General features: G+C 47.3%; 2 protein-coding genes across 2 annotated transcripts; both read right to left on the bottom strand.

Annotated features, from left to right (window-relative positions):
• Positions 1-643: 643 nt before the first annotated feature.
• LOC6507540 lies at positions 644-18,010 on the bottom strand. Its single transcript, XM_001955846.4, is given in 4 exon segments — positions 644-1,777; positions 2,097-3,238; positions 3,481-3,717; positions 17,695-18,010. Coding segments are annotated over 3 exon segments (1,971 nt in total). The 5' UTR covers positions 3,543-3,717; positions 17,695-18,010; the 3' UTR covers positions 644-1,010.
• Positions 18,011-22,796: 4,786 nt separating this feature from the next.
• On the bottom strand, positions 22,797-24,272 carry LOC6507539 (protein yellow). Its single transcript, XM_001955845.4, has 2 exons — positions 23,360-24,272; positions 22,797-23,304 (listed from the first exon to the last, which is right to left on the bottom strand). The coding sequence occupies exons 1-2, from the start codon at positions 24,225-24,227 to the stop codon at positions 23,009-23,011; spliced, it is 1,164 nt and encodes a 387-aa protein (XP_001955881.1). The 5' UTR covers positions 24,228-24,272; the 3' UTR covers positions 22,797-23,008.
• Between the last annotated feature and the right edge of the window lie 1,910 nt (positions 24,273-26,182).

Genomic DNA, 26,182 nt, shown 5'->3' on the forward strand with positions numbered 1-26,182 from the left:
AATTATGCAGGACAGCGTCTGTCGGGGACTTAATGCGCATCTGTGTCGCAGTAAGGACGCGCCCCCTTCCGAATCTTGGAGGAACCATCCACAAAGGCCCTCGGGACTGTTGCATGAGTGATGGATGCTTGGAATTTTGAAATTTTGAATTTATCTGCGCCGTCCGTGACATCTCAATCGATTTCTCGCATTTCCGGTCCTCACAATTGAAGCCATACATCATATGTACCGGAATTGCTGGCCATTTTCATCCACCAATTGGGTCATCAGCGCAGCCTCCTTTATGGGCTTCTCGAGTGCGTGTCCACCCACCACTTCGCTGCGGACTGGGGCTGTGACAAATTCGCTTCACCCTCTTGATTAAAATTACAATTAATCAACGCCCTTGACGCTGCCATTTGCTTTTCACTGACTTTTTACTGTCATTTGTGCGTTTATTGTACTTGTCCCTGTAGCCGCTCGAGTGAAATTGTGCGAGAAAGATACCCAGTGCTTGACTTTTAAGTGCCAATCACGAATGGCTTTTGCTACTTTCGGGGGTGTAACCTACCGAAAATGAAATTAAACGAGAGTTTCTGAGTTTTCAGGTCCCGACAAAATTTCCTAAAGCCCAAACTTCCACTCCAAATTATCAGAATCATTCCAGAAATCGAATAAATATTTATTTCAATAGAAAAGAAATTATATCTCTTACCAACTGAATCGCTCGCAATATAAAAAGCTTAAAATTATAGTTAAACTATAACTAAGTCGTTCTTTTTAGTAGACGCGCTTCGCACTTACACAACTAGAGTGAAACTTAGTCGATTGTATCACTTATCAAGCTGGCTTTCCCTCAAGTTTTCCAGCAGAGCGAGGCCAGAGCAGATGGGGCTCGAGTCCGCTGAAGCAACGCTGGCGGAAAAGTTGTGGGGCAGCTTCGATTCGTTCGTTAATTGGTCTGTACAGGGAACCTTACTCTAGGGGTTGTAATTTACAGGTGTCGCTAAGTCTACAAATAGGTTACACTCTCACAGCCAGAGAGCGTCTATGGCGTCCTCCACGTCCTCGTCGAGCTTCGCTTCCGGCTGGGCCGGCTGCTGCCCGCTGACTAAGATAGTCTTGGCCTTGACCTCGTCGGAGGTGCTGAGCAGGACCATTAGCAGCACACTGCTGCGCCGACCGAGCTCTACGTCCTGATCAGTGCTGCTTGGTCCGGTCTCCCGGGTCTTCTGGTTCCTCAACTTCCGAAGCCACTCGGTGGTGGGCCAAATGCACTTGCCGCTCCCGCTGCGACGCCTCCTGGCTTGGTGGCTGCCGCTTCCGGAGAAGCTCTCGCCTTTCTTCTTCGGGCCGTGTAACATTTCAACCAGGCTGATGTCGTTAGCAGCCTGGGCACATCCATCAACTTCAGTTGCCACTGTCACTCCAGCAGTGGATGTTGCTGTTGCCGCTGCTGCGTCTGCTGCTGTTGATGTTGCTGCTGCGGCCGACACAGTCGCCCGGCCGCTACTCTCCTGCTAGACATTCGTCACTTGCGTCGTCAGGCCCAGATCGATGGCCAGGCTCTTGCTAACGGCATCCGTGTGCAGCAGCCGCTGCCGCCCATAGCCGCCCAGACCGTTCCCGCTGCCTCCGCCCCGCGCCTCCCCGTCCTGCTGGGACAGCGGCAGCCATTTGTCCAGCCAGCGTGGCCGGAAGAGCAGCGCGAACGTGCTTCGGAATTGGCGGCTCATCGAGCAGTAGAGTATGAAGTTGATACTCGAATTAATAAGAGCCAAGATGTCCATTAGGTCACCTGCAACGGGACATTGAATCGCAATAAGTCCAAGGACATGTAAAGTCTCTAGGAAGGGGAGAGGTATAGCATAGGTCTTATTGGAAAATGTTCGTCATGTCATAAAAATTGAGTCGAAATAAAATTGTTTGTACTAGTACATACAACATGTCAAGGCCAGCACCGAAAACATCGAAGGCTCAAATTTGCGGTGCAATTATACGATTCAACGGTGCGTATGATTGATGGCCTGGCCGACCACTGACGAACGAGCCATAAATTCAAGTCAATTATCATACCCAATAAAGCAATTAATGGAGGAAGGGGTTGGAGTACTCACTCAGCTTTAGGTAGCATTGGGTGAAGAAGGCGTCGCCCAGCACTGCGTTCAGTAGGCCCATGATGCCCTGCGGGAACTCGGTGATCAGAAAGAGCAGAAGCACCGCCAGCAGCATCCTTGTGGTGCGGTCCGTCTGCTTCTCCTTCTCGAGGAGCTTGCTGCTCTTGGGCTGCGAGATGGCGACCACTTTACCGTTGACTATCGGCTGCATATCGCTTGCTGCGTGGCAGGCGAGGATCTTCCGTCTTCGCTTGGCCTCCAGGAGCGCCCCGATCAGGCGCACGGACAGGACGGTCAGGGCGAAACAGGGGATTAACTTGATGAGGACACTGTATATCAGGAAGGTTGCGTGCTTCAGCTGACGGTCGTGCAGGGCCAGGGCGCTGTGGTACAGCCTGTAGACGGTGACGTTCCGCTGCCCCAAGGTCGGCCCCGCACTGAGGGTCCCCCTCGTAGTGGTGCTCAGAGTGGTCGGGGGCAGTAGAGTGGTGGTGAGGCTTAACAGACTTACGGCAGTTCCATTGGCCACCATCGAAACACTGGGAACTGCCCAAGGACCATCTGGCGTCGTGCTGGACACCAACTGCACCGTCATGTCCTCGTCTCGATTATAGTCCAGGATATACTGGCTGAGGGGCACCGACCGGATCGTCTTGCCACTGGCGTCCAGGGTCTCCAGGAACTTGGCAATGGCGGTCACCAGGTAGAGCCACGGGGATACCACCAGCACGCACACCACGTACGCCGTAGCAATGGTGATCAGGGTGGTGCGCATGCCGCACCATATCCGGTTCCGCTGTGGATAGCTCACAGCGATATAGCGCCACACGGCGAGGGTCACCGTCAGCCAGATGGAGATGGTGTGCAGGACCTGCGGGAACACCGAGTGAAACTTGATGAAGCACGCCCAGCTGTAGCTCAGCTGCTCCTCCCGCGGCAGCCGGGCGCTGAGTATATAAACGTGGACCGTGTAGGGGATGTACTCCAGCATGACTGCCAGGTCGGCCACCGCCAGACCGGTGAGGATGGCGTTGGTGGGAGATCGCATCTCCCGCCGAGTCAGGACTATGATGTTCAGGGTGTTGGCAATGGTTCCCAGGATGCAGACGATGAGCGAGAAGTAGCCGTGGAAGTACTTGTAGCTGTTAGGAAAGGGACGGAGCTTAATTATACATCAACTTTTTAGCAGTGCTTCATAATTCAACCTATTGACCCCCATATTCATTGGCCTTTGACACCTTGGCCGGAGGCAATTACACACATGATTTGATTATGCACGCCCCGGCAGACAAGGCAGCTGGCGAATCATTATGCAAATTGCATTTAAAAAAATAATTAATATGCAGACATCCCCCGGGAACGCGGCCCACCCCACGCCACTCACTTTGTGTGAAAATCATCGATCGCCGTGCCGCAATAATGCGGCTGCGACATATTCGTGACCATGCTGTCAATGATAAGCTGACTGGATGGATGGTGTCCTGGTCGGCTGACCAGCGGCTGACTCCCTCGTGGTCGTGAATCGGCTTCAGCTGCCAGCTACCAACTCAACGTCGCCTCATTAATATTTCCTTTTCCGAGCTCCCGTGTTTAAGTATTCCTGGTGCGTGGCGGAAATTTCCTGCAAAGTAAAAAAACAAACGCGTTAGCTGAATCAAGAGTACGTGCTCAAAACAATTTAATTTTGTCACATTTTCGCAGATCAAATATCCAAAATAGCTGCGCGTAGCATGACACATGCAAACGAAGGTGGCATGCCATGGAGTTTTAGGTGAAAGTTCAGGACGGGCGGATATACGAACAACCAAAGAAATGTCATGACCACTCTCGACCATGGTCAACAACGGGGGAAACCCAAATAATGTCGGCAATCAATACGCCCGAGAATCGGGCAAAACAAGATAGTTGACTCATTTTCCCCAACCGACTGAAAGCTAAAAGGCGAGGGCCTGTTCGGGGAAATGCTTACCGCTTTGTGGACATGATTCCATCAGACAAGTGCAGAGATACACAGACCCTGGAAAAAATCAGATGCAAGACCTCCGCTGTGGATCTTAAAAGTTTAGGAGGGAACTGCAAGTATAAACCTAGTCCCCAGGACTCTACTCTAGTACTCCACTAAATCTAGGGCCCATTCAGCAGACGGTTGGCCGAAATTGGCCGGATGATTGTCAGACATAATACAATTTGGGGCAGAGAATTGATCTCCTTTTCCATTCGTACTTTTCGTGTTTTGTTTGTGATTTCGAGCAGAAAATCTTGTTTTTGGCTCTGTAAGCTGGTCCAAATTCCTACACAGTGATTATGTCTTCACAAAGAGCTCTCCTCTGACCGACCCAGCTTATGCCGTGTGACTTGGCTAATTCCTGGCCCTAGTGTCTCCTCCCTCCAGCCAAGCAGAATGCGCTGAATTGCCAAAGTTTTCCTGACCATGATACCGATAAATAATACTTGTCATGAATGTTGAATTATCGGCACAGACTCTGAATATTTTGTTACACTCCCCCTAAATGAATTCCGAATAACAGGCTAATTCTGGCATGTGGGGCCTCATAATTGAATTCCGTATTGTTGCAATATTTCGGACAAGGCCGGCAAGAAGTAAAGACCAAGCCCGCAATGTAGGGCCATAAGCAAATGCGAGACAGGGCTGCCGCTAATATAACTAATTCGCACCGTATGCCGCACATTACGGCTGATCTGGGAAGGAAGTGCAGGAACCTGAGGCTAATGAAATAAGTGGGGAACAAGTTAGGAATGATAAAATCCATCTATCCCAGAGCTTTAATAGTAGTTTCCGTATACTCTTAAAAATATCTTAAAGCGCACAAAAAATACACAGTGCTGTAAGGATACACTTTGAACTGTAGCTCCCTACAACAAAAATGCCTTTGGACATTGACCATCCCTAATAGCAATGTCAAGTGCCTGGAGTGTCTCTTTAAGTTGTGTCGAGTCACGTAAATGCGAGGACTTGTTGGCGATGACAGAAACAGCTGAATATGTCGTCCTGCCAGGCAGGGGAAAGGTGAACGAGGGCCGGCTGGCCCATCTAAGTGCCTGGCGATGGCAGCTGACTGGCAGGACGAAAAGAGGACGGTCGGTGGTCGGCATCGGGGGACAACACTCGCCGCCTAATAGACAACGCAACACAACACACAACAGCCATTTAAACGATCTAATGAAGCCATCGCGACCAGTGCCGCTGCATTATTAATGCCTCCCCCTCTGTCCAGCTTAATGGCTCCACATAATCAGCCATATCCTTCCTTCCCATTGGCAATGTTTTAATTAAAGCCCGCCACCACACCCTTCGACATTTGGCCGCAGAAATTGAAGTTTGATTGTGGGCGGACATCGAAAGAGCACATTGTTGTAATAGCATAATCTGATTGTCTGCAGGCGTTAATTTGTTTAAAGTGGAATTGGATTGGGATGCGATTATGGAGTTAAGGGAACAGTAACTGTGTCGTTGGGCTCACAATTAAGGTCGTGTTCACAGCACTTTGCTGTCCTTCTGGGACGGAATAATGCCCTACAGCCCCCCATCCAGCTATGAGCTCTGCCGAAGCCATTTTCCGGCCAAGTACAATTACATCTTGGGCAGCTCCTCGAGGCAGGACAAAGCAGGCCAAAGCCAACGAGTACACCGAATGTCCCTGTGATTCTTTTGGCTCTGGGCCATACAATAAGCATATAGTGCTAGTGTTCGACCACACTCCACTCCACCCAGGCTACTGGCATCGTGTGGACTGAAAAGCAGCTTTTCCCGGCACATTTCACTGCCCGGAAGTGTTTTTCGCCCCTGAGAGCCCTCAACCTGATGTGGTCGGATCCGCTAGAAATTTATGAATCGAAGAGCTTCAGCATACATTATCCGCATGCCGGGGAGCCACTGGGGATGGGGAATTATGCTGGGAGGTAATGCGGCGATGAACATAACAGCCACGTGTTACTGACCGGGTTCACCTAACTTTAAGGTTTCGGGTCGGAAATCCGGTTTCGCGATGCCACACGCACACATGCCCCTGCGTTCGCATATTACGAGCCCGGGCTCGAGCACATATTTACCGGAATTCAACATTTGACTTTCAACTCGACGGCGAAAAGCAGTGTGCTTTTAAAGAGGAGTGCGCTTTTAAAAAGTGGACCGCACATGGTAATGGGAAAGTAAAAAGGCTGCAGCCGGAGATGTATGAAAATATTGATCTAAAATACAGAAAGAAGTAAGTAATGCTCAAATATATGAAAGTGGGGCATGTGAAGTATTATATTGAGTATTATTTTGTATTCCTTCTCTGGTGAAACTAATTTAAGGCCTGTGAAAGCCAACTATACGAGTTGATTGAACACTTGTCAGGAACAACACTGCGTATGTGAAATATTCGTAAAGTGGCAATCAAATCTCTACGAGTCATAAACAACATGTCAGGGAATTTTTCATTCGATTTTTCTCTCTTTTAAGTGACCAGCGGTCGAAACACAATCAAAAATAAAACGCAATATGACTTGCGGCTTATTCAGAGAAATCGAAAAAAAACTGAAGCTAAATCGGGTTTTTCATTTTTCCACAGCTGTGCTGACACAGAGTCGGGCTGGGATACAGCTGGAGGGTGATTTTCTAATTCCCCATTTCACACACCGCCTACATCCTTTTTGCTCCTTTCAGCCTCGCCAGGCCACGCAATTTCATTTGGGGCTCTGCATGAGGAAATTCCTTGGCTCCGCCGGTTGCCTAATTGTTGTGGTGGCCGGTTGGGGGCACGAGAAGGGTCCGGCTTTATTTTTTACAGTTTTTGTGCAAACTTTGTTGCATGTTGTTGCTTGATTTTGGCCCTCTCGACAGAAGCCCTCTTGAAAGTTTTCACCACAGCGTGCTTCGGCTACATTCGTTACTTGTTTTCTGCAATTTTCCACTTCGATGTCGAGCAAGTTCTGGGCCTCCTTGGGAGTTTAGCCGGAAGCACGTGGTGGGGCACATTCGTATCAGTGGGCCGCTAAATTAACTGGATAATTTATAGAAACTTTGACGGACAGCTGCCGCTCATTGATTAAGGTCTCCGGGCAACCGAAGACATTCGTCTTGGCAAGATTGAAGGGCATTAGTACATGCTTATGAGTGGTCCGGGGTACTATTCTTCCATTCAAAAGACACTTAACGGTCTCTGAATGTGATTGTGGGGGCGCTCCTTCATTTTTTTGTTCTCGCATGTTTGCCAAAGAAGTCCTGCCGAAGATCCTGTGTCACTTATTGTGTAATGTAAAGTGCTCTGCCCATGAAAAAAGTGTCACACTTTCCAAAGGTTTTCTCGCTACGTCTCAGGACCTTACGTAACATTTTGATTTAAGCCCTACGACTTTACTCGGTGGCATTGCAGTATTTGCCTCGATTTCTCCCAGTGTACTCCCTCTATTTGCTCATTGATTTAATGCTCGCTTTATCGGAGCCCAAGCCCCGAGCTGACTCAGCCGCGGATGTGTGCCCCAGCTGCTGTGGGCGGCTTGGCGTCCGTAGCCGGAAAGTGTCAACATGGCGACGTGGCGAGTGTCAACGTTTCGCCGGCGCCTCGCTTAAATATTTACCAAGTTAAGGCTGCCCGAAAGTCGACGCTCGTCGCCGAGCACGGGCGCCTTTTTTAATTAAGCATTCACAAAACGCTGTGGCCCAGTAGAAACAAATATGTAACCCCGCTGACAGGTGGGGCAGGGGGATCAGGATCAGGACCCACAAACATGTCAGCGGTTGTCTGTCAATTGGCAATCAGGCAGCCGCAGCGGAAAAGAGAGGCCTCAACTGCACATGATGCATCTATAAAAGGTATTATCTGGCCCCGGCCATCTTTTCTCTCTTGGCCAGCGACTTTCTTCATCTGTGTTTTTAAAACAACAGAAGAGCCCCAGTTGGCAATAAAAAATGATTAGTAAGTACATTGGCAATAAGGGAGTATGAATTAAAGGACTTCTTGTTTCTAAAATCATGCTGTGGCAGTGATATTCGAGCCACTTGAGTTACAGCCATTGTACTAGCCATTGTTTGCTTTATTTTACCCAGATTAGCTTCGTCTGCAATTTTTTGTCTTCTGGTGTATTTAGGTTAATTAAAATGTTAGACAATGCCATCTGCATTTCGTAATTGCCTGTGGTTGAGTCTCTATTGCACAAAAACATTTCAGTTTTCTGTTTCTGATTTGCATGACTTTGAACGAGAGATGTTGGGTGGGATGGGGCTTCCAATGGGCTTATTCGCCATAAAATATTTATGGGCCTAAATGCCACTTATCGCCGCCGGAAAGCGCCCAATAAACCTATATTAAATAGTCATATATGTGATTGATAAACTATTAACGGACCGTCGGCCATAGTGCATCCATTAGATTAATATTTCTGCCCGGAATAAAGGCAGATCTCATTTGGATCCAGCGGAGTATAAATGGGGCTAGTGTCACGCCACCTATATTTCGGTTATATCATTATTGGAAGCCACTTGTTGCCCCAATTCCCTCTCAAAATCGGAGACATATGGGCTGTTTACTAGCACTGCTGGCTCAGCAATTCATTTCAATTTAGGGGCTCTCATGTGTGAGCTGACACTTTTCCGTCTCTGTTCGCCGTGGGCTGTTTGCTGTTCACATTTTAATTTGTTTGCTCATGGCTCATGGAATGATATTAATCTGCCGGGCTTATCGGACTTGTTTATTGTAGTATGTAGTCAGGCCATCGGCACTTTATTGCTCATCGACAGGTTTATTACAGTGGAATTCCTCTTGCACCTTCCACAGGCCATCCGCACATCCGCACAGTTGATTAGCAGCATAAGCCCTGGCTCTCTAGCGATTATTCCCTTTGTCTCCCGACCCATAAAGTGTATCAATAAATTACCGACATTTGTATATGGGTCTGTGGGGACAGTCAGACGGAGCCGGCGATAAATAGAATTTTTCGCACCTCATTGTTTTAGTGACGAGCAGGTTTATTTTTGGTCGGTGAATGAAGCGATTTTTGATAAATAAATAGCATCAGTAGTTTACAGTGTGGGGTGTGCTTTGAAAAGAAACCAAATAGTTGAAAAGCGTCTTTATTGGCCTGTTTTACGGCCCTACATTTTTTAATTATCCTAATTTTACGAGGGAAAAGCCCCAAGACAGCTCTCCCTGTTTATTGACTAATAATTTCCACACTCCATTGGCGATCATTAACAGGCTTTGGCTTATCCAATGGCACACACTGTGTATCTGCTAAGCAGCAAAGCAGTAAATAATAATTTCATTTTTCAGAAGCAATCAACTCGCCTTTCCTCTGCGGACTAAGCCACAGCAGCTGTTTCGGTCGTAAATTCAATTCGCTCTGGCCGGCAAAAGACAAAACTCTGTTGGCCAGGTCCTTATGGAGCTTAGGGGGCTGGCATTCTACAATGCTCTCGGCTTATCGTAGCTTCGGAATCGAAAATCGACAGGGCCGTACCCGTTCTCGCTTCCAAAGGCGGAAACTGAGCTTAGCTGCTTCACCACCGGGGGCTGTCAGGCAAGGAAAATAATATCCGTTTCTGCCATTGAACCTAACAAGCACCCCAAATTTTTAAGAGGAAGTGCAGTGAAATTACATAAAAACGAAAAGCGTAGGGGGAAATTCAAAGTAGAAGGATACACCGCCAAAGGGAGGTATTTTCCATAAACTGGTTAAGAGACGGTCCAAAACAAATTTTATTTTTCAAACCTACAAGCTCTATATACAATGAAAGCCATTAAACCGTTTTAGAGCCCGACTTGGCCATCACTCTAAGGGCCCGTTTGCCGCGGCTCGCATCGAACTACACTACTCCTCGAGAACAACCAATGATACAAATCCCTGCCACTTGTGGCAAGCACGTCCTCGTGTCGCCATGGCGAATTTCGATGGCAAGGACATGACAGGCAATTGCCCGAAAAAATCCACCGAACAAGAAAAACTTGCCCAAGTCTGCTCAATATTATTTTTCAATTTATTATCAAGTACCTGCTGCTGCTTCGCGGTTCGGTGGTTTTTATTTCGCAGAATTTTCTTTCTATTAAAGCGCCATCAATTCGGCGGACTAGCCGTCATGCTACAGCATTTAGTGTACGTCCAAAGGCCAAAAAAAATATAATAATGGCGTTAACTGAATTTCCAGACGGCTGTAGGGCGACTAGACGAGGGAAAAATGACCAGCACTCGGCACAGGCGGGGAAAGTGGATTCGGGCGAATGCCATCAATTTTTCATAGTTAAACATTTTAGCTTCCATGTCATAATAAAATTAAACGACTTTCCCACAACCAGCTGGTCGCCGCCGGCGATTGTTTGCTTTGGCTCCTAGCAACTTTTTGCTGATACTGCCACTTTGCTGGTTGCCCAGGATGTCCACAAATTTCAGGATATCAGAAGCAGCTTTAGCAGTTTAAAGTGATTGATCGTTACTTAATTCTCATGACTCTTTAATTTAATGTCTGCACTCGTTGGAATGTTTCCCAGGCATTTCTCATTAATGTGCTAAAAACTTTTCTTCAAGAAATGTAGGGCCCGCAATTAAAAGTCCCGGCCCGAAAGTTTGTTCCAAACAATCCCACCTTTGCAGGAACAATTGCCCCGGGCCGTTCAATACTTTAAGAAATAATATTTCCCTGGATAACTTTTCATTTTCCAGCTCGCACTCGCTTCGCCTCCGGCCAAAGTCATAATGCCTCGGTTCACCTCCGGCTGATCCCATTTTGCGCCGTTTTTCGGGCCCCCCTCCCGGTTTTTGGGAGCATCAGACCCGCGGCAAGCTCCATTTAGCACGCAGCCACCGTCGTGCCATACATACTAATACATACTAATCAATGGCGGGGAGGGGGCGCGGATAATGTTAATTTGGCGGAGCATTCCTGGGGGCGCCCAGCACCGTCGGAGGCGCCTCCGATATGGAGGCGTGTGTGCGAATAATATTCATTAGAAAATTACGCACATTTTTTACACGCCCACCCCCCAGCCACACACGCCAATTGGCCTTGCAGCTTCATGATTATTAATAATTTCTGTCAGCATCCTGGCGGGTAGCGCTATTTAACAAGTATTTTAGCCATATTTTTTAGCTGGCAAGCTTTTACCTGATGCTTTGCGTATTTTACGGCCACTTTTTATGTCCTTTTGAGACGCGTGTCACGAGCAGGAATAACCTAAATTGTATCTTCGTAAGTTATTCCCACGGAAGCCCACACTTAAATAAAGCAAATGCCGGGGCCTGGGCGACACATTATTGGAATTAACCGGCGGAGTCTGTCGGGAGCACTCTGCCGGCTGTAGGCTCAGGCCTCACACCTCTGGCTCGTTGACTTTATATTGCTCATACGCACTGTTGGCCGCGCACACACTCTGTGTACTCTGAGCACACTGCGGAAGGTGTACATGTTGCAATTAAGTTTTCTCCCCAAGGCTGTTTCAGGCGTTTCTGGCTCTTGAGGTTTTCGCATTTTATGGCAGTGGCTTTTGTACTTTCGTGCCAGTCCTTTTTTGTGTCAATCGAACAACTCGACGAAACTGAACCTGATTGAAGCTTTAACAACAAAGATTTAAAATTCAACCTTTCCTTCTCTTTAATAATCAATGACAAACCTTTAGCCTGCAGAGTTACTTCGTAAAAAATGAATATTCAGCAAGAAACACAAAGCAAGTCGCCAAATTTGCAAAGCTCTTGTCGCCAACGGTCGGTCAAAGGTAACAAATTCTTCCGAGTCAACAAAGGCCGACGGGGAACAAAAGCCGTCTTCAAATGCTCGGTTACCTAGAAGTAGACACCACTGGGCTGCCCAGAAGGAACTCGACTCGACTACAACTAAACGGAAACTGAATGACCAGTTTCGGGGATTTTTCCACTCTCGTTTCTGTTTGCCTTCCCATTTCTGCCCCGAGACTCCGGTCTCCTGAACTTCCTTTCGGCACTTTTTTCGGCAGGACTCTTGAATCGTATTAGAAACTGTTTCAGAGTGGCACCTGCCACCTGCTAAGCCGAGCCCTGAGATACAAAGCAAGTGTTTTAATTAAATTAAAGCTGCTCAAAAAGCTTAAAGTCCGGGCCCCGAGTTCCTTTGAGGAAATTCCTTTGAGGACTCGAGAAAATTACACTAGGCCGAGTAGGTTTCTTGAATGGAAATGAATGCAGAAAGCCCGAGCCGAAATAGCTCTAACTGCGAGAGACCTGCACCTAGTCAAGGCCAAGTGGCTTGCAACACACTTGGGTCTACGAGACACCCCCCTGCACAGGCAGGACCTAGTCCTAGAAGCTAGCACGCGCATGGTACAGAGTCTCTGACTGAGTGCCTGCCAGAGAAGTCGAATGGCAAAGTGTTTTTCAGACGCGTTACGTTTCTAAACCCCAAGCGAAAGCCACCTGCCACCATATAGCATCTGAAGGCAAAGCAAAGTGCTCGGTTCTAAGTGAGTGTCAGCCCGCCAGCCACGCCCCCTGTAACCTCCTTGCGGCACCCGAACTGGACCATCGACATGCATTCCGGAGGATTTGGGTGGGCTTTAGTTTTTATATTCTTTGCTTTTCAGGTCTTGTGGTTGAATAAATAGTGACTGGCTTTTTCTGTGCAATCCTCGTGGCGCCTTCTGGCCCAGGTGAGGTATTGGACAAAACGGAAGCTTGGGCTAATGCCATTACCTCATTGCAATCGGTTCGAACCTATCGGTTTCAAGCCCGAAGGTGCGGGCTCAGGTTGAATAAATTGGTTGATGGAAGATGGCCAGGATCTACTGATGACTGCCTCGAACGGCATGATATGTGGGTTTTTTCTCTCGGAAATGAACAAAGTCATGCCTAGTTACCAACAGAACTTGGGGCACAGTTTTAGCAAAGTAATCCCACCTAAACAATAAAAAATGTTATTCGATTTTTACTAAGGGTATGTGGAATGCACTTGTTTCGGAATGGGTAGTTCCCGTGTAATTAAGCTTGCCGTATTCAAAGACGCTTTCAAACCAGCATGGAACAATAGCAGTGGCATAAAAATGTTACAATTCTCCCTGGAGGAGGAACCTTAGATCTTTCGCCTGCCAAGGACCTCACGTTCCACGCCTGGCTGCTTGTGAAATGTCAACGGCAGGTAATGCGTCCTCACTGTTTCCTGTTTATGCCCCAGAAGTCTAAGCGCAGCAGTTTCCCCCAAGACTCGCACGGGGCCCCATGCCCCTCTCCAAGCGCCTTCAGTAGTGCGACTTGCCATCTGTCTTTGCCGGAGCTTGTTGATGCCTCGTCTGGTTGCAATTTCCATTTCTTTTGTTGCGGTGAAGAAAAGTACCGAAAGAATCTCGAGTTGAGAAATTGGACAGCACACATCAGGACGGTGTGGGAATGATATGTGGTTGGCATGCCCCCGATAAGCGTATGTAAATTAGACTGAGAATCCCATTTGTATCGTGAAACTTAGCAAGGTGAACGTGCCATGCTTCGAGCACAAACTTTTCAGAAAAGTAAGGAATGGATTTAAAGTCTCCAGATGTCCGAGTGTCGTAAAGCAGTCTAGTAACTGCCGTAAAGACCACACTTCAGCTTAATGTATCTACTAGCAATAAACGGGAAAAAACCTTTTAATCCAAACCCCCGACTCTTGGATTAATAATCGCCGAGGCGATGTGTCAGGACAAGAAACTCATAACTCAGGACAAGTGGTCCTCAAGCGTATCCCGCGCCTGGACGGGACATAAACATAAAGGAATAACGCTGAATCGTAACTTTCCGCTGCCACTGATAACTGATTCTGGACCAGCTCGGCCATATTGACAGATACCAGGCAAGCAAACGAGAAAACTAGCCAAGAAAGATAGAAATAATGAGAGCCATCTACGATACGACTTCCACTTATGCTCTGCTATTTGCTACATGCTGAATGCCACATCCATTCGACCAGATTGAGCGCGATTCATGGAGCATGAGCAACAGTTTGTCTGGCCGTCAGAAATCCACCCACGTCCCACGTTCCGCGCCCCACGAGCTCCCTTTATAATCTTTTAAGGACCGCTCTCTGACGCGTCTTTTGTCTATTTGCCGCCTGCCCTTGGCTTTGTTTATTTTCGCAAGCGTGTCCAAGTCTCTTGCCCCCAAAAAGGCACTTGAGCTTAAAGACCCTTTCCAAATAAAGAGACAGAATAAAGAAAACAGTTTCGGGAATAGTTCGGTTCGGTTTAAATGCCACGCCAAAAAGAATAATTGCATTGTATTGATACTGTCGTCTGGGATCTGATTAAGCTGGGTCATATTTATCCTTTCTGTGCCAAGGAGTCCTATTTAAATTTATATTCTCTTTACAAGACCTTAACTTGAAGACGAAGACCCAAAAAGTAATCATTTTCTGATAATATGGTAAGTCGTGGCATTGCATTCGTGGCTTGAATGGCGCTTTTCATTTAATTAAACACCCGACAGGATGCACAATTTCTACTGGCTTTTGGTAGCATTCGTCGACATCCACAGCACTTAGAGGCAGCCATCGCTTACAGGCGAGACTCCAGCGCAGCGCTGACAGATTGCAATATGGGTGCCTGATATGGCTTTTCCGACTGTTGCCAGATCCGCCCCCTGCGTATGCGTAATACTTGCCCAGATTTATGCAATGCTATTTTCCAACTGAACAAGAGCGGGGTGGCTGGCGGGGAAGGAAGTAATATTTATACGAGATATGGTTATGGCCCGCTCAAGCATGGCATGTGTGGAAACTTTGCGATTATGATGGGGCCCTGGTTTTGACCTTGCATTTAGTGTTGCATGAAAGTATTACGCACCGCCCCTCAACCCCGCCCCGCAACCTCTCTACATGCCTCGGCGCGACCCCGATTCTTTTCAACTACTCGATGCTCAGTACTAGTAAAATGAATTATTGATCCATTAAACGTCTTAATCCTCCCTAGCAGTGGGCCACATCAGAATTAAATCTTCAAAAAGGAACGGATTATGCTTTTTTCTGCTTAAATGTCTGCGTAGAGCTTAATGGGCCTAGGCGCCTTGAACGGGGGGCTTGAATGGCAAGAAGAATGCAGAAAACCAGCCAAATCCGTTGACCATCTTTTCAAGTTTTCAGGCTCATTTAAACTTTTTTGTTCCTTGCCCACACACACTCACTCCCTCGCAAAGCAACTTAATGTGGCACTAAACTCTTCTATATGTGTGTTACATGAGTTGTTACAGCACAAAACTTTGCGAAGCGCAAACTTTTCAAACAGGCTGTAAAATGTCCCCACTTCCATTATCAAGAGTCGACAATTTGTGCGAGTCACATGTGGCTCAACGGCTCAACTTTTGGCCTCTGCAGCCCACATTTTCGTTAAGCAGATGAAAATTATTATTACAAGCTATTATGATTTTAGGGACAGACCCTCAAGCTCATACGTAATGCATTCCAGTAAGTCCTGAAGTCAAGTTAGGAATTAAGGACTCATTAAGTGAGTTTTTAGCAAGCCAAGAGAGTAGTTCTCAAGCTAAACATCCTTCGTAATTATTTTTACTTTGTCTGGGGCTTGTAAGGTAAAGTTTTGCCTTAAATTGTGTTTATTCAAATGATACTCAGAGCCAGATGCAGATGCCAGTGGCGGAGTGACCGAAAAGCAGTAGCTGCGGAGTGTCTTGGCCAAAAGCCAAAAGGCAGCGGTTGGAGCCATTGGCACGTGGCTCCGGTTGCCCTGAGGGTGTTGCGGCGAAGCCCCCCACCCCAATGGACAATTACTGTCTCATCTGGGCGGACTTCGACTCGGGGTCTGGCACTGGCAGCTGGCACAAAAATTAATTAGCTGCGCAACTTAACCGAGAACGCCAAATGCGAAGGCGAAAAGTTCAGGCTGCACAATGGACTCGTCGCGTCTTGGCTTTACTCGGAAAAGGGATCGTGGGGATGGGTCTGGTCCGAGCTGAAGTGCATGGCAACGGCTCTTGACATTGACATTCCCCGACAAGACACCCAGTGGACTGAAGAACGGGCCTCCGTTCGGCGCAATAGATGGCGATTCTATTTTCCGAACAGACTAGAACAAAACCCATGCTAAATGTGTCAACAATTGGAACGGCAATTACAGCCAGCGGGCAAGTACATAAATTCAGTCACATTACGGCCTTCGCACATGCAGCTAATTGCTGCAAGCTGTTGACTGGCCGGGCACATCCAGTGGCCACCATAAATTGAATGCTTTATGCATTGTGTGCTAGTAGCTGTCCCGTCATTTCCTTAAGGGAAATTAGGAAACTTTGCGCTATCTGGGCTGCCGTTCGGTTGCTTTTTGTTTGCTGACTGAGGCTCCTGCTTGGCCTCTGCAAATATTTTCGCAACAAACCTTTTGTCCGATGTGGCGGCCATTGTTGGATACATGTGTCCCATTCCATGGTGCGCCATAGTTGACTTTTATTTATTGTGGGCCATAAAAAACAGCAGGCAGCAAACAAAGTTGAAAGAAACCCAAAAGGAATCTAGAACAAAATGCTAAAAATTGTATACATTTGTTTGAGGTTTTCTTTGCGTTCGCTTCCCTCCACGGTGGCCGCTTTTCCCGCATTTTCACTGTAAACTCAAATTTTATGCTTGCCAAAAATATCTGTTTCTCCTCAAAACCCCACTTTTTACGACTTTTTCCTACTTTTCCGACTTTTTGCTTTGCATTCGTACATGCCATTTGCTTCTCGCCCAGTCCGTTTTATTGTTTATTTGTCCATTGACAAGAACATCTTGGAAACATACTCCTACTTTATGCTTTCCCCAGAAAACTCTTTCGCAGCCAAAGGTCCTGGGATATTGGAGAAAGTGCTCCCTGGTCGCCAGTTGAGTCTTCGGCCGCTGGATTGCACTTCTGCGGCCACACGATCATAAAAAGTGTTTGATAAATTTATTGCCGTGTAAGATGAGAAAAGTTAGCTCGAGAAATGCAGATGAGGGATAGGTCTGAAAAGTTTTCGGGGTGTTCTCGTGTGAATTACACGGCTGCATATGGGTAACGGGTGCCTTAATTAATTGGTAAAGTTTAAGATTTAAAAACAACAATGCAAATAAGTTGGAACATTAATATGAATTTTGTGCAAGTTTGGTACAGCTTGGCTAGTTCCTGGAAAGTCTCTTCTTAACTTACAAAAGGAGCTAGAGTTTCTTGGAATTTGTTGATTTTCCGAAAGATAAGCCCTTAAAAAATTACCATGAAATTATTGTTCGTAGAATTCGTTTCGAGACAATGTGGGCGAGTTCTGATTCCTAAATTTCCAGTCCACTCAATTGCAGGGAATCAGAGTTCCCTTTGAGCCACCTTTCCCAATCTTGACTTGGAAACTTTTCCTTTGTCCTGTTTTTCACTCCTACCTACATATATCAATCAACGGTGCACACCCAGAAGATTACACTAAATACAATTTGCAGAACATTAAGCACGGGTCCCCAACGGATCTGGCAGCCATTATGCTAATCAGATAAACCTTTTTGCCGGCCACAAATGAAATAAAATATTTAACTGGGCCCAGCACAGATGCCAGGTACCAATAATGGGAATAAAATGGCCATCGTGCCGGACAAATATTCAGGCTCCGGGGCTGGAGTTCAACGCCCAGCGGAGTGTCTTTGAAGGGTTTTCCAACTTACACGAGTCTCGAAACCCACTCCGATAATCGCGCCAATAAAATGTCACTGCGCCGCATGTAATCGAAACAACTATTGGTTTTCAAACAAGCGCGAAGTGCTCTTCCAAGTGGCACATTTTGGTGTTTTTCGAAGCCGAAACAAAAAACTTTCGTACCGAGAACAGTGCCGCGGAGGAGCGAAAATATTCCGGGAGACGTGCGTGCGGCACCGCAATGAAAAGCCAACTGGAAAAGCGTGAAAAACCTCTGTGCTGCTGCGGCGAGCAGCTCGGAACATCTCGGGGCGACGCTCGGCTTTTCCTGAGCGCCTGTCGAAAGTGTTGCCAGCTTTCTGGCGCCGACGCCGACAGCGACTGCGACCGATCAGCTGGTCGGCGGGCGGGAAATGGGACCCACCAGAAGCAACTGGTGCGGCTGGACGGGGAAAACAGGGTCCACTTGGCGCCCACAGAAGCAGCAACAGCTGGACGACTTGTTGAAGTTGCAGCCGAGAGAAAGAAGCCAGTGGCAAAGAAAATCGTTCACACTCTCTTTGTCTGCAGAAGCTTTGCGTTTTACTTTTGCTGTTCCGCTGACTTTTCCAGTGGAACCCATTCGACTCGTTCTTATGAATGAAAGGTCCTAGTTTGGCTTTTTGGCGCGCAAAGTCCGTGGAAGAGCGACAACCTTCCGAACTTTTCCTGGTCAAAGTTATGGTGTGCGCAGCCCATCCATATGGTAGTAAACCCTTTTTCGGGTCGGATCACTTGGCGTATGAGTAATAAATCATGAAATAAAATGATAAACTGCGCCGCCACTTTCTCACTTGCGATTTTGTCGGTTTTGGGCCAACTACACACATCGAACACTGCCATTACATAGTCGGGGCGCAAATGGGTGTTTAAAATCCCCTAGAAGTGCTCGTAAAACGTTCGTTTATCTTATTTGGAGGCGGTATTTATTTGCTTTTTATTCTATTTTTCACATTTACAACGGATTCTCTGGCTGGATTTATGGGGGCCCGAACCGATTGAGAAGAGGGCTCTGCAGGGCGAAATTTATGTTTGCATTTCAATTTACTTCGCCCAGAAGCCCACATTTCGGGCATTGTGTTTAGCATGTTGATTAAAGTGAGCTATTTATGACCCGATTTCCTCGGGATAATCCCAACGGCTAATAAAGAAAAACACTGAGGAGCATCTGTCTGGCAGTTCAATCACCAGCACAAGATATAGAATTCTATAGAATTCTAGAGAGATCTGCAAATTTAAATTTCCAGTTTCTTTAATATCCTCGCTGCCGTAATGCCATGTTTGGCCTCGGACTGAAAGGAATTCTGATTGACAGAGCCTCTGGGGGCGGAATTAGCTCCCCTTGGAAGGAATACACAGCATTTCCTTTGCCGAATCATCCTTCAATTTATGTCACATTTCGAACAAAAATCTGACGCTTCCAGCCTGCACCTCTTGTGCTCGGATGGGGGTGCCCCCAAGGCGGGTGTCTCAATTATGAGCGCCTAAGTGCCGTTAAAACCAAATCAATATTTTGCCTCTTCTCCGGCAAGAGCGTGCGTGGCATGAAGAATGCGGAACGTTGACAATGTCCTGAATTCCTGCGAATGGGGCAGCCATTAGATATGCGAGATCTGCGAGTATGGGCGCTGCCTCGGCATGAATTTCAAAATGACATTCAATAAGCATTCGAGGTGTTCAATTATTTTTCAATTGCATCGATTTGCGAGCCTCCCACCGAAGAAATTCGATTATACTTGATGGGCCAACAAAAGATGTACACTGGAAAAAGTATTTTACATGGAAATATAAGTGCCACCAAACTATCATGAAAAAATTACAATATTTAATACATTGTAAAAAGCTCCTGACACCATTCGTTTAAAGAATATTACTCAGCATATGCTGGTTCCAGTCTTATTCTCTTTTCAAAGTGCAGAATTTTGTGTTTCGGTGCCCTTTTCTTCTTTTCTTCCTTTTCTTCCCCGCACGTGACCCATTGAAATAAGCCTTGGCGGAAGTCGTTGGGCAACCATTTTTTGGCATGAGATTTGGCCAGCTCCCCCGCGTTGCCGCTCCATTTGGCCTTCACACATGCCCACGTTTGCTACTTTGCATTAAAGCTCCCACCAATGGAAGTGTTTAGTAGCAGAACTATACCCCGCAGCATATCCCATATCCTCTGGAACTCAGACGTCGCCTGTCCAGCCGCCCGTCCGCCACTCAATGGATATGCGTGTTAGGATTCCCAATATAAAGCCCATGGAGCAGGAGAAGTAGACCAATACGAAGGATACCGGAAATGCTGACTTGACAACAACAGACCCCAAAGAGCTTCCGTGGCTTCCCAACCGCAGACAAAGCCTCCACTCCGGTGCGTGCTGTTTTCGGAGCCCAAACCGATAATCCCAAAAATCCACATGAAAATGTGGGCGAACTGACCATTGTCACAGGATAGCCTCTGGGTACCCAGTGACAGAACAATAGCCTGAAGAACTCATTAGCAGAAATCCTCTTCATTTTTTTTTTAATTTAAATTTTTGCCAAACATATGGGAGGAAAAATGATTATAGCATAATAGAATTTCAAGAAAATTCTAGCAAAGAAAAATCCGAAACAGAATCGGCAGTACTTTTTGTGCCATCCCACTTGTAAATAGGAGCGCTTCTCCTCGGGTTCTGCAGCTCAAGCTACTTTAAGGACTCGTCCAGAGTGTTGTATGTTGTAGCACAGCTGCTGCCGGAAGCTGTTGATATTTTGTTAACAGATTTATTTGCGCAACGTGTTCACGCTTTCATTTGCAATTTTCCACCGGCAGTCGGTAGTCTGTAGACTCGCACTTTCCCACTTTTCAGGCTGTTCGATTAACCAGAAGAGTGCTAGTGCCTGGCTCAAATGTTTTGTTCCATTCACTGGCACTCGCAGACAAAAGAAATGAAAGCATTTGAGGAGAGGCTGCCATTCCCTGTCAAACCCATCTCAAGGGGGCGCAAAACTGAAGCGTTCCGATCCATTCAACCGACTCCCCCACCAGAGGTCTTAGATTTGGGCCTTGGCTTTGGGCATTGGGTGTGGGTGTAGGTGCGGGTATGGTGTGGTGGGAGTGGGTGTGGGAAAAGTTTGACAGTCCCCAATCAATCTGTTAGTTTGGAGCATGGAGACCAGCGGAATGCGGCCAAAAGGAACTCGGCTCGGCTCTGTCAATCTCCTGCCGATTGAAGTTGATTTATCCGGGTGAGAGCTTTAAATGGCTTTAGACATCACTGAACTGTCCGCAGACTTGATGAAAATTATAAAAGGCAAGCTTGACTTACGATTTTTGATTATCTTCCCACCAATAGTCGAGGTAATGTGTGCCTACAAATTTAAAAGGTCATTTAAAGTGCCTTTAATTCATGGCTTTCTACGTGACTGCGCCTCAAAGGGGCGGAAATATTAAAATTTTCATGTGGCTTGGCCGGGCTTTCTTGCGCCGGGGCATGATTTAATTAAAGGTATCCCTCGGGTTTTATGCAAGCCCCCTGAAAAGTACCTGAAAGATACGTATTCGTTCCTGTGCAGCGGAAAGCGTTTGTAAGTCCGGGGGAAGCCGGAATCTTGACGGCCTTGATGCCTCTCCATTCTCAGTGTATGCGGCTTTGTTTTTGACAACACAGGACACAGGCAGTCACAGAAGGCATCAAACCGTCTGTCTGCGGGCTTCTTCATCTTGTTGTTGGAGGGAGAATTTTATTTTAAATTTGTGTCACATCAAAGGGCGCCATTTCAGTTTCGTGGCAGAGGCAAGCCTTTGGGAAAACCTCTGCATTAATTCGACGAAGCTTAACCCGCAAAGTATTCATTGAACTTGGAAAGACGAGTGCGTTCCGAGTCCTTAAAGTTAATTTGTTCCTGTCATTTCCATACCAGTTACTTTGCGCCCTCGACATTCTTTTCTTGTGGGTTTTGGGATTAACTGCAAATTTCTTCAAATAAATATTTGTTTAAAATCTTGGTGCTATTTTATGCCTTGACCTTGGCATTCACTTTTCGGTTATGAAACACCTAAATTTTGGCCAAAACTCTCTCGACTCGAGCCGCGTAAATCAAACGAGGAGCACGAGTTTATTGTGGCTTTCTGTTTGCAGCTGCTCCCTGTCCCACGGGGGATTGGAGTTCCAGATACTTTCACTTTTGGAAGCATTAAATTTAGTTTGGTATTTTTATCAGTTTCTCGGGGGAAGGGACAAAGAGAGCCACCGGAAAATTTGCGAAAATACGCTGCAGTACGATACGGCCAGAAGCCATAACGCGGGGGTCGAAAAACAGTGGAAGCCACCAGACAAGAGCTGCTGATTAATTGATTCTTTATCGGGAACGCTTCTGCCCGACGCCTTTCGGCTACAACGCCTCAACTTTCCCGGCGCCGCTGCCCACGCCCTTTCCTTCCCAGGAAGATGGGACGGAGAATACAAGAGGGAAAACGAGTGGGAAAACAGACGCCACGCCATTTATCAGAGAACCTCGAATTAACAAGCTTTAATGTCGCGGATCTCCTGGGCAATTAAGACGGAGACTCCGCACTTCCAGGCGACGTGTGCTCCTGTCAGGAGTAAGTTACCAGATCCGAGGGCAAAGTGGAAAAGGATGTAGGGAAATGGCGATGCAATCAGCTCAAGTGAGTGCTGGCAATTTGTCGTCATTGTGCCTGTGCCAGCGTTTAATGCGAAAGCTTCCAATTAGCTTAATTAATTTCGATGCTTATTTTCCAAGGGTAAAAAACAAAAAGTCCGAAGGGTCAGTGCGGGAAATCACAAAGGAAAGGCTGAAAATTAAAAGGAGTTGAAAGTGTTCAAGAAAAGGGCTGAGGTCATTTGCTCATACTTTTGAAGAGGTCTTTCGTAATGAGAGCTTACCAATTAAGACATATCGGGAAAGACATCTTCAAAAAATTATTAAGAAAAACAACTGGAGACCTAAACTCCGCTTGTTATTCAGAGTCCATTGGTCCCGTATTGAATTCCTTTCGATCCAAAAACTTAATAACAAAAGCCAATGGAGACAGTTGAATGAACCCAGCTTTTGGGTGCCAGTCGATACCATCGGCAAACAATCAAAAATATCTACTCTGCAATGTGTTTACAGCCATGAAACGTTTATTTGCTTAACTTAGATAACAACAAGGGCGACCAAAGTCATTAGTTTATGTACAAGAGCCAGCACCCACTATGAATAGCACTCGAAAAGAGAAGAGCCCCGGATGGCCATTTTCTAATTCCCGGCTATGGCCATCCCAACTGCAATATGCATGCATATGTGTACTGCGGCAGGATTGGGCTCCCTTGGCTACCAGCAGCCCTGCATGAGACCCAATTGCTGGATGGCCCCGCAGCCGACGCGGTTCTGCATGTAATCCGGGAAATTGCTCTGCAGCACTCGCATCGTATTCCGTTTGTAGTCGGGCACCGCGTGGGTCACCAGCTGACAGGTTTGACTGCGGTAAACCGGCTTAAAGTTAGTCTCCGCGAACGTGGAGTTCGTGTCCCAGCGATACACCTCCGCGTCGCCCTCGTTCCGGAAGAAAATAGCCGAGCCATTGTCAGTTCCGATAATGACCATGCGGCTGGGTTTCTTGCCGAGATCTGCGGGTCATACAGAGTCAGTAAAGCGTTTAATTTTATTTCTTACGAAACTCACCCAAAATTCGTCCATCGGCCACTCCGCTGCGCAGGTACTCGGACTTAAGGGAGAAGAGCTTGCTGGTGCTTAGGTAGGTGAAGTAGAGCTCTGTGGAGCCGCAGTCGCGGCGGATCAGGGCTATATAGAGCACGTCCCGGGAACGGCACCCAGCGGTGACGGCCTTTGGCAGCACCACCCTGAACCCGCGGTCCGCCTGCAGATTGTAAACGATGATGGCCCGATTGGCGGCATCACTCACGTAGACGAAGCAGCCGCCATCGGGGGCGTAGTCCACCACCAGGTACTGCAGGCGGGAGCTGCTCGAGGTCAGTCCCTCCAGAGACACTGTCTTTAGCACCTTTCCAGTCTTGACGGACATGGCCACCACTTTCGGGGGGCACTTGCGGACAGGGGTCTCCAGGGTGTTGACTATGCCCGTGTCCAGAACCCAGAGCACCTCGTTCTGGTCCACCACCAGGTCCACCACAGACTGTAGTGCCTTGCAGTTGCCCTCCTCCTGCAGGTCCCAGCAGGGATACGGCTTGAAGGTTGTGGAGCAGGTGCCCGGCTTCACGTTGGTCTTAACCAGAGTGGCTGGAACGCCCTTCCGGTAGCGGGGCAGGGCCAGGTAAATGGTGTCCCCGATCAGCTGGGCCCTGGTGGCGATCACGTTCTTGGGTATAAACTTGCCTGAGCTCTTGAAGAGCGACTTGGTGCTGGCGCAAGGGAACTCGAACTGGCCGCCCGTCCACTGAATGGGCTGGGCGTCGGAGTGGGCGCGGTCCGGGGTCCACAGTCCGTACTTAGTGCCCTGGGATCGGACCAGCGAAACTGGCACTCCTAGCGCCAGGATCAGGGCGAGCAAAGTACCCGCGAGCAGTCTCATTTTCGATGCAATTTGGATTATAGTCAGCCGAATTGTGCTCCGAGTGTTGGCCAAGAGGCGTGCTTATATATTAGCCCGCTTGTCCACTGAATCTGACCAGAAAGTGGCAACGTGCCGCGCGGCCAATTCTCAATTTCCAAACTGATTTTTTTGCAAACAAGAACCTTGGCCAAAACTCATTCAAAAACGCCACAAAAAAGATAGCTATTAAGTGATTAAAGACCCGTTGAAGTTCTGTAATGCAGAAAATTGTATAACTTAGGCGACTCTAAGCCAGACATTCCCTTCCGTATGCAATCGTCAAACAGCCCTTAAGGCAGCTGCTATCTTTAATTACCGTCTCTAGCTAAGCGTGGGCTGTGAAACCGCAGAAATTCCGCGGAAAAGGGAGGAAAGGAATTCCCTTTTGTGTCCTTCCCTCCTCCATTAATCAGAAAAATGGCAAAGCGACATTGCAATTACTGCAATCAATTGGGGACGGAAAACCGACAAGTGTCTCCTGATTGGCGGCGATATTTTTAGCTAATTAATTGCTGGTGCAACATAGGAGAGAGTAACCTCCAATCTTAGTTGTGATTTTCTCTGCCCCAGCACACAAATCTCGCCCCAAATGGAGGAAAAAATTGAGGAAAAATCACTTCGGAGCAGCATCTCTTGCCGTAAATAGGTTAAAGCCCCTCGATGGGGCAGACTACCCGGAATCGCCCCCGGCCGGATTCAACGTGTTTGGCATGTTAAATTGTCAGCCAAAACCCGCATTCCGGGTGGCACTCCCCCCCACCCGAGCCAAGTGATTTATGCCAACTAGCAGCCGCCAACCACCAGCTCCGGCAGCTCCCACACTCGGAGCACAATCAAAAAAATTCATGACAAGCATTTCCGGGCTTCTCATCTGACATAATTTATGTAAACACTAACCGGCAAAAAATCGGGTGGAATGGAACGGTAAGAGACTGCCGGCTGACCCCCATTAGCCCACCCAAGGAGTCAGCCTACTCCTCGGGCCATTTTCCACACATTACATTGACAGTTTTTTTATTGCCGCCTTAACGAGGCGTATGCGTCATGAGCGAGCCAGGTCCGAAAGTTTCGGCCAACTTCTTTAAACTTTCCGCCGCAGAGTCGGGGCGTATGTGTGTCAAAATACGCAAATAAGCCAATAACAATAACAATAAAAGCAAAAGAACTGTCTGTGGTCACGTTTGATTCGGTTTGCTAAATGGGCCGCATTCACTTTTCCGCTGAGGAAGAGCAATTTTCGATTAGTCGGGAATTTATCATAAATTAAAAGTGAATCCGTAGAAGGTCACTCCCAGTACAGAAGCACCATTTGTAACCATAAGAATCGGCGGTTAATCGGAGGGGAAGAGCATTCAAAAGTCGATAGTCCCTCGTTTAAGAGTGTGTATTAGCTGATCCCCTAATATATGGGCTTTCACTTAGCTGGCTTCTTTGTTCGTCTCCAAAGTTTTTGTTTATGTCTGCTTAAAGTTCGCCACTGGGCTTCGACTTCAGCACTTCGATGAATTGCCATAAATTGTTGTTTTATCGAGCAGCCATCTCCGTTTAATTATTTTGCAATGATTAATTCATTAGTTCTTTGGTTTTATTTCAGATGCGAATTCTTTTTCGCAAATGGCACTTGGCAGTCTGCTTTCCGAATTCTCTATTTGTATTATTGGATTAGGATGAGCCCTTGTTCTCGGAACAGTGAATCCCCATTAGCCCGTTTGTGAACCCAGTCTTTAATAAATAAATATACCGGAACGAAAAGAGTATTCAGCTTAGCATCTCGAGTTGAATTTTCATTTCATATATGTATGTTCGTTTTATTTATATACCCCGTATACATATTTATTCCGCCATGAAGCTGCGGACGGCAGACTGGCTGACATATCAGCCCTTATTTGGGCGTGTGTCTGCTATAAATTCGGAGATTACGATCGGGACGGGAG

Source organism: Drosophila ananassae, chromosome 2R (assembly GCF_017639315.1).
Source record: "Drosophila ananassae strain 14024-0371.13 chromosome 2R, ASM1763931v2, whole genome shotgun sequence".
Taxonomy (NCBI): Eukaryota; Metazoa; Arthropoda; class Insecta; order Diptera; family Drosophilidae; genus Drosophila; species Drosophila ananassae.

Bases quoted from the DNA above. Each gene is read 5' to 3' on its own strand.
- LOC6507539 (XM_001955845.4), bottom strand. From the start codon at position 24,227: ATGAGACTGCTCGCGGGTACTTTGCTCGCCCTGATCCTGGCGCTAGGA. The intron at 23,305-23,359 runs GTGAGTTTCGTA...TATGACCCGCAG, and splicing joins GGCCGATGGACGAATTTTGG to ATCTCGGCAAGAAACCCAGC.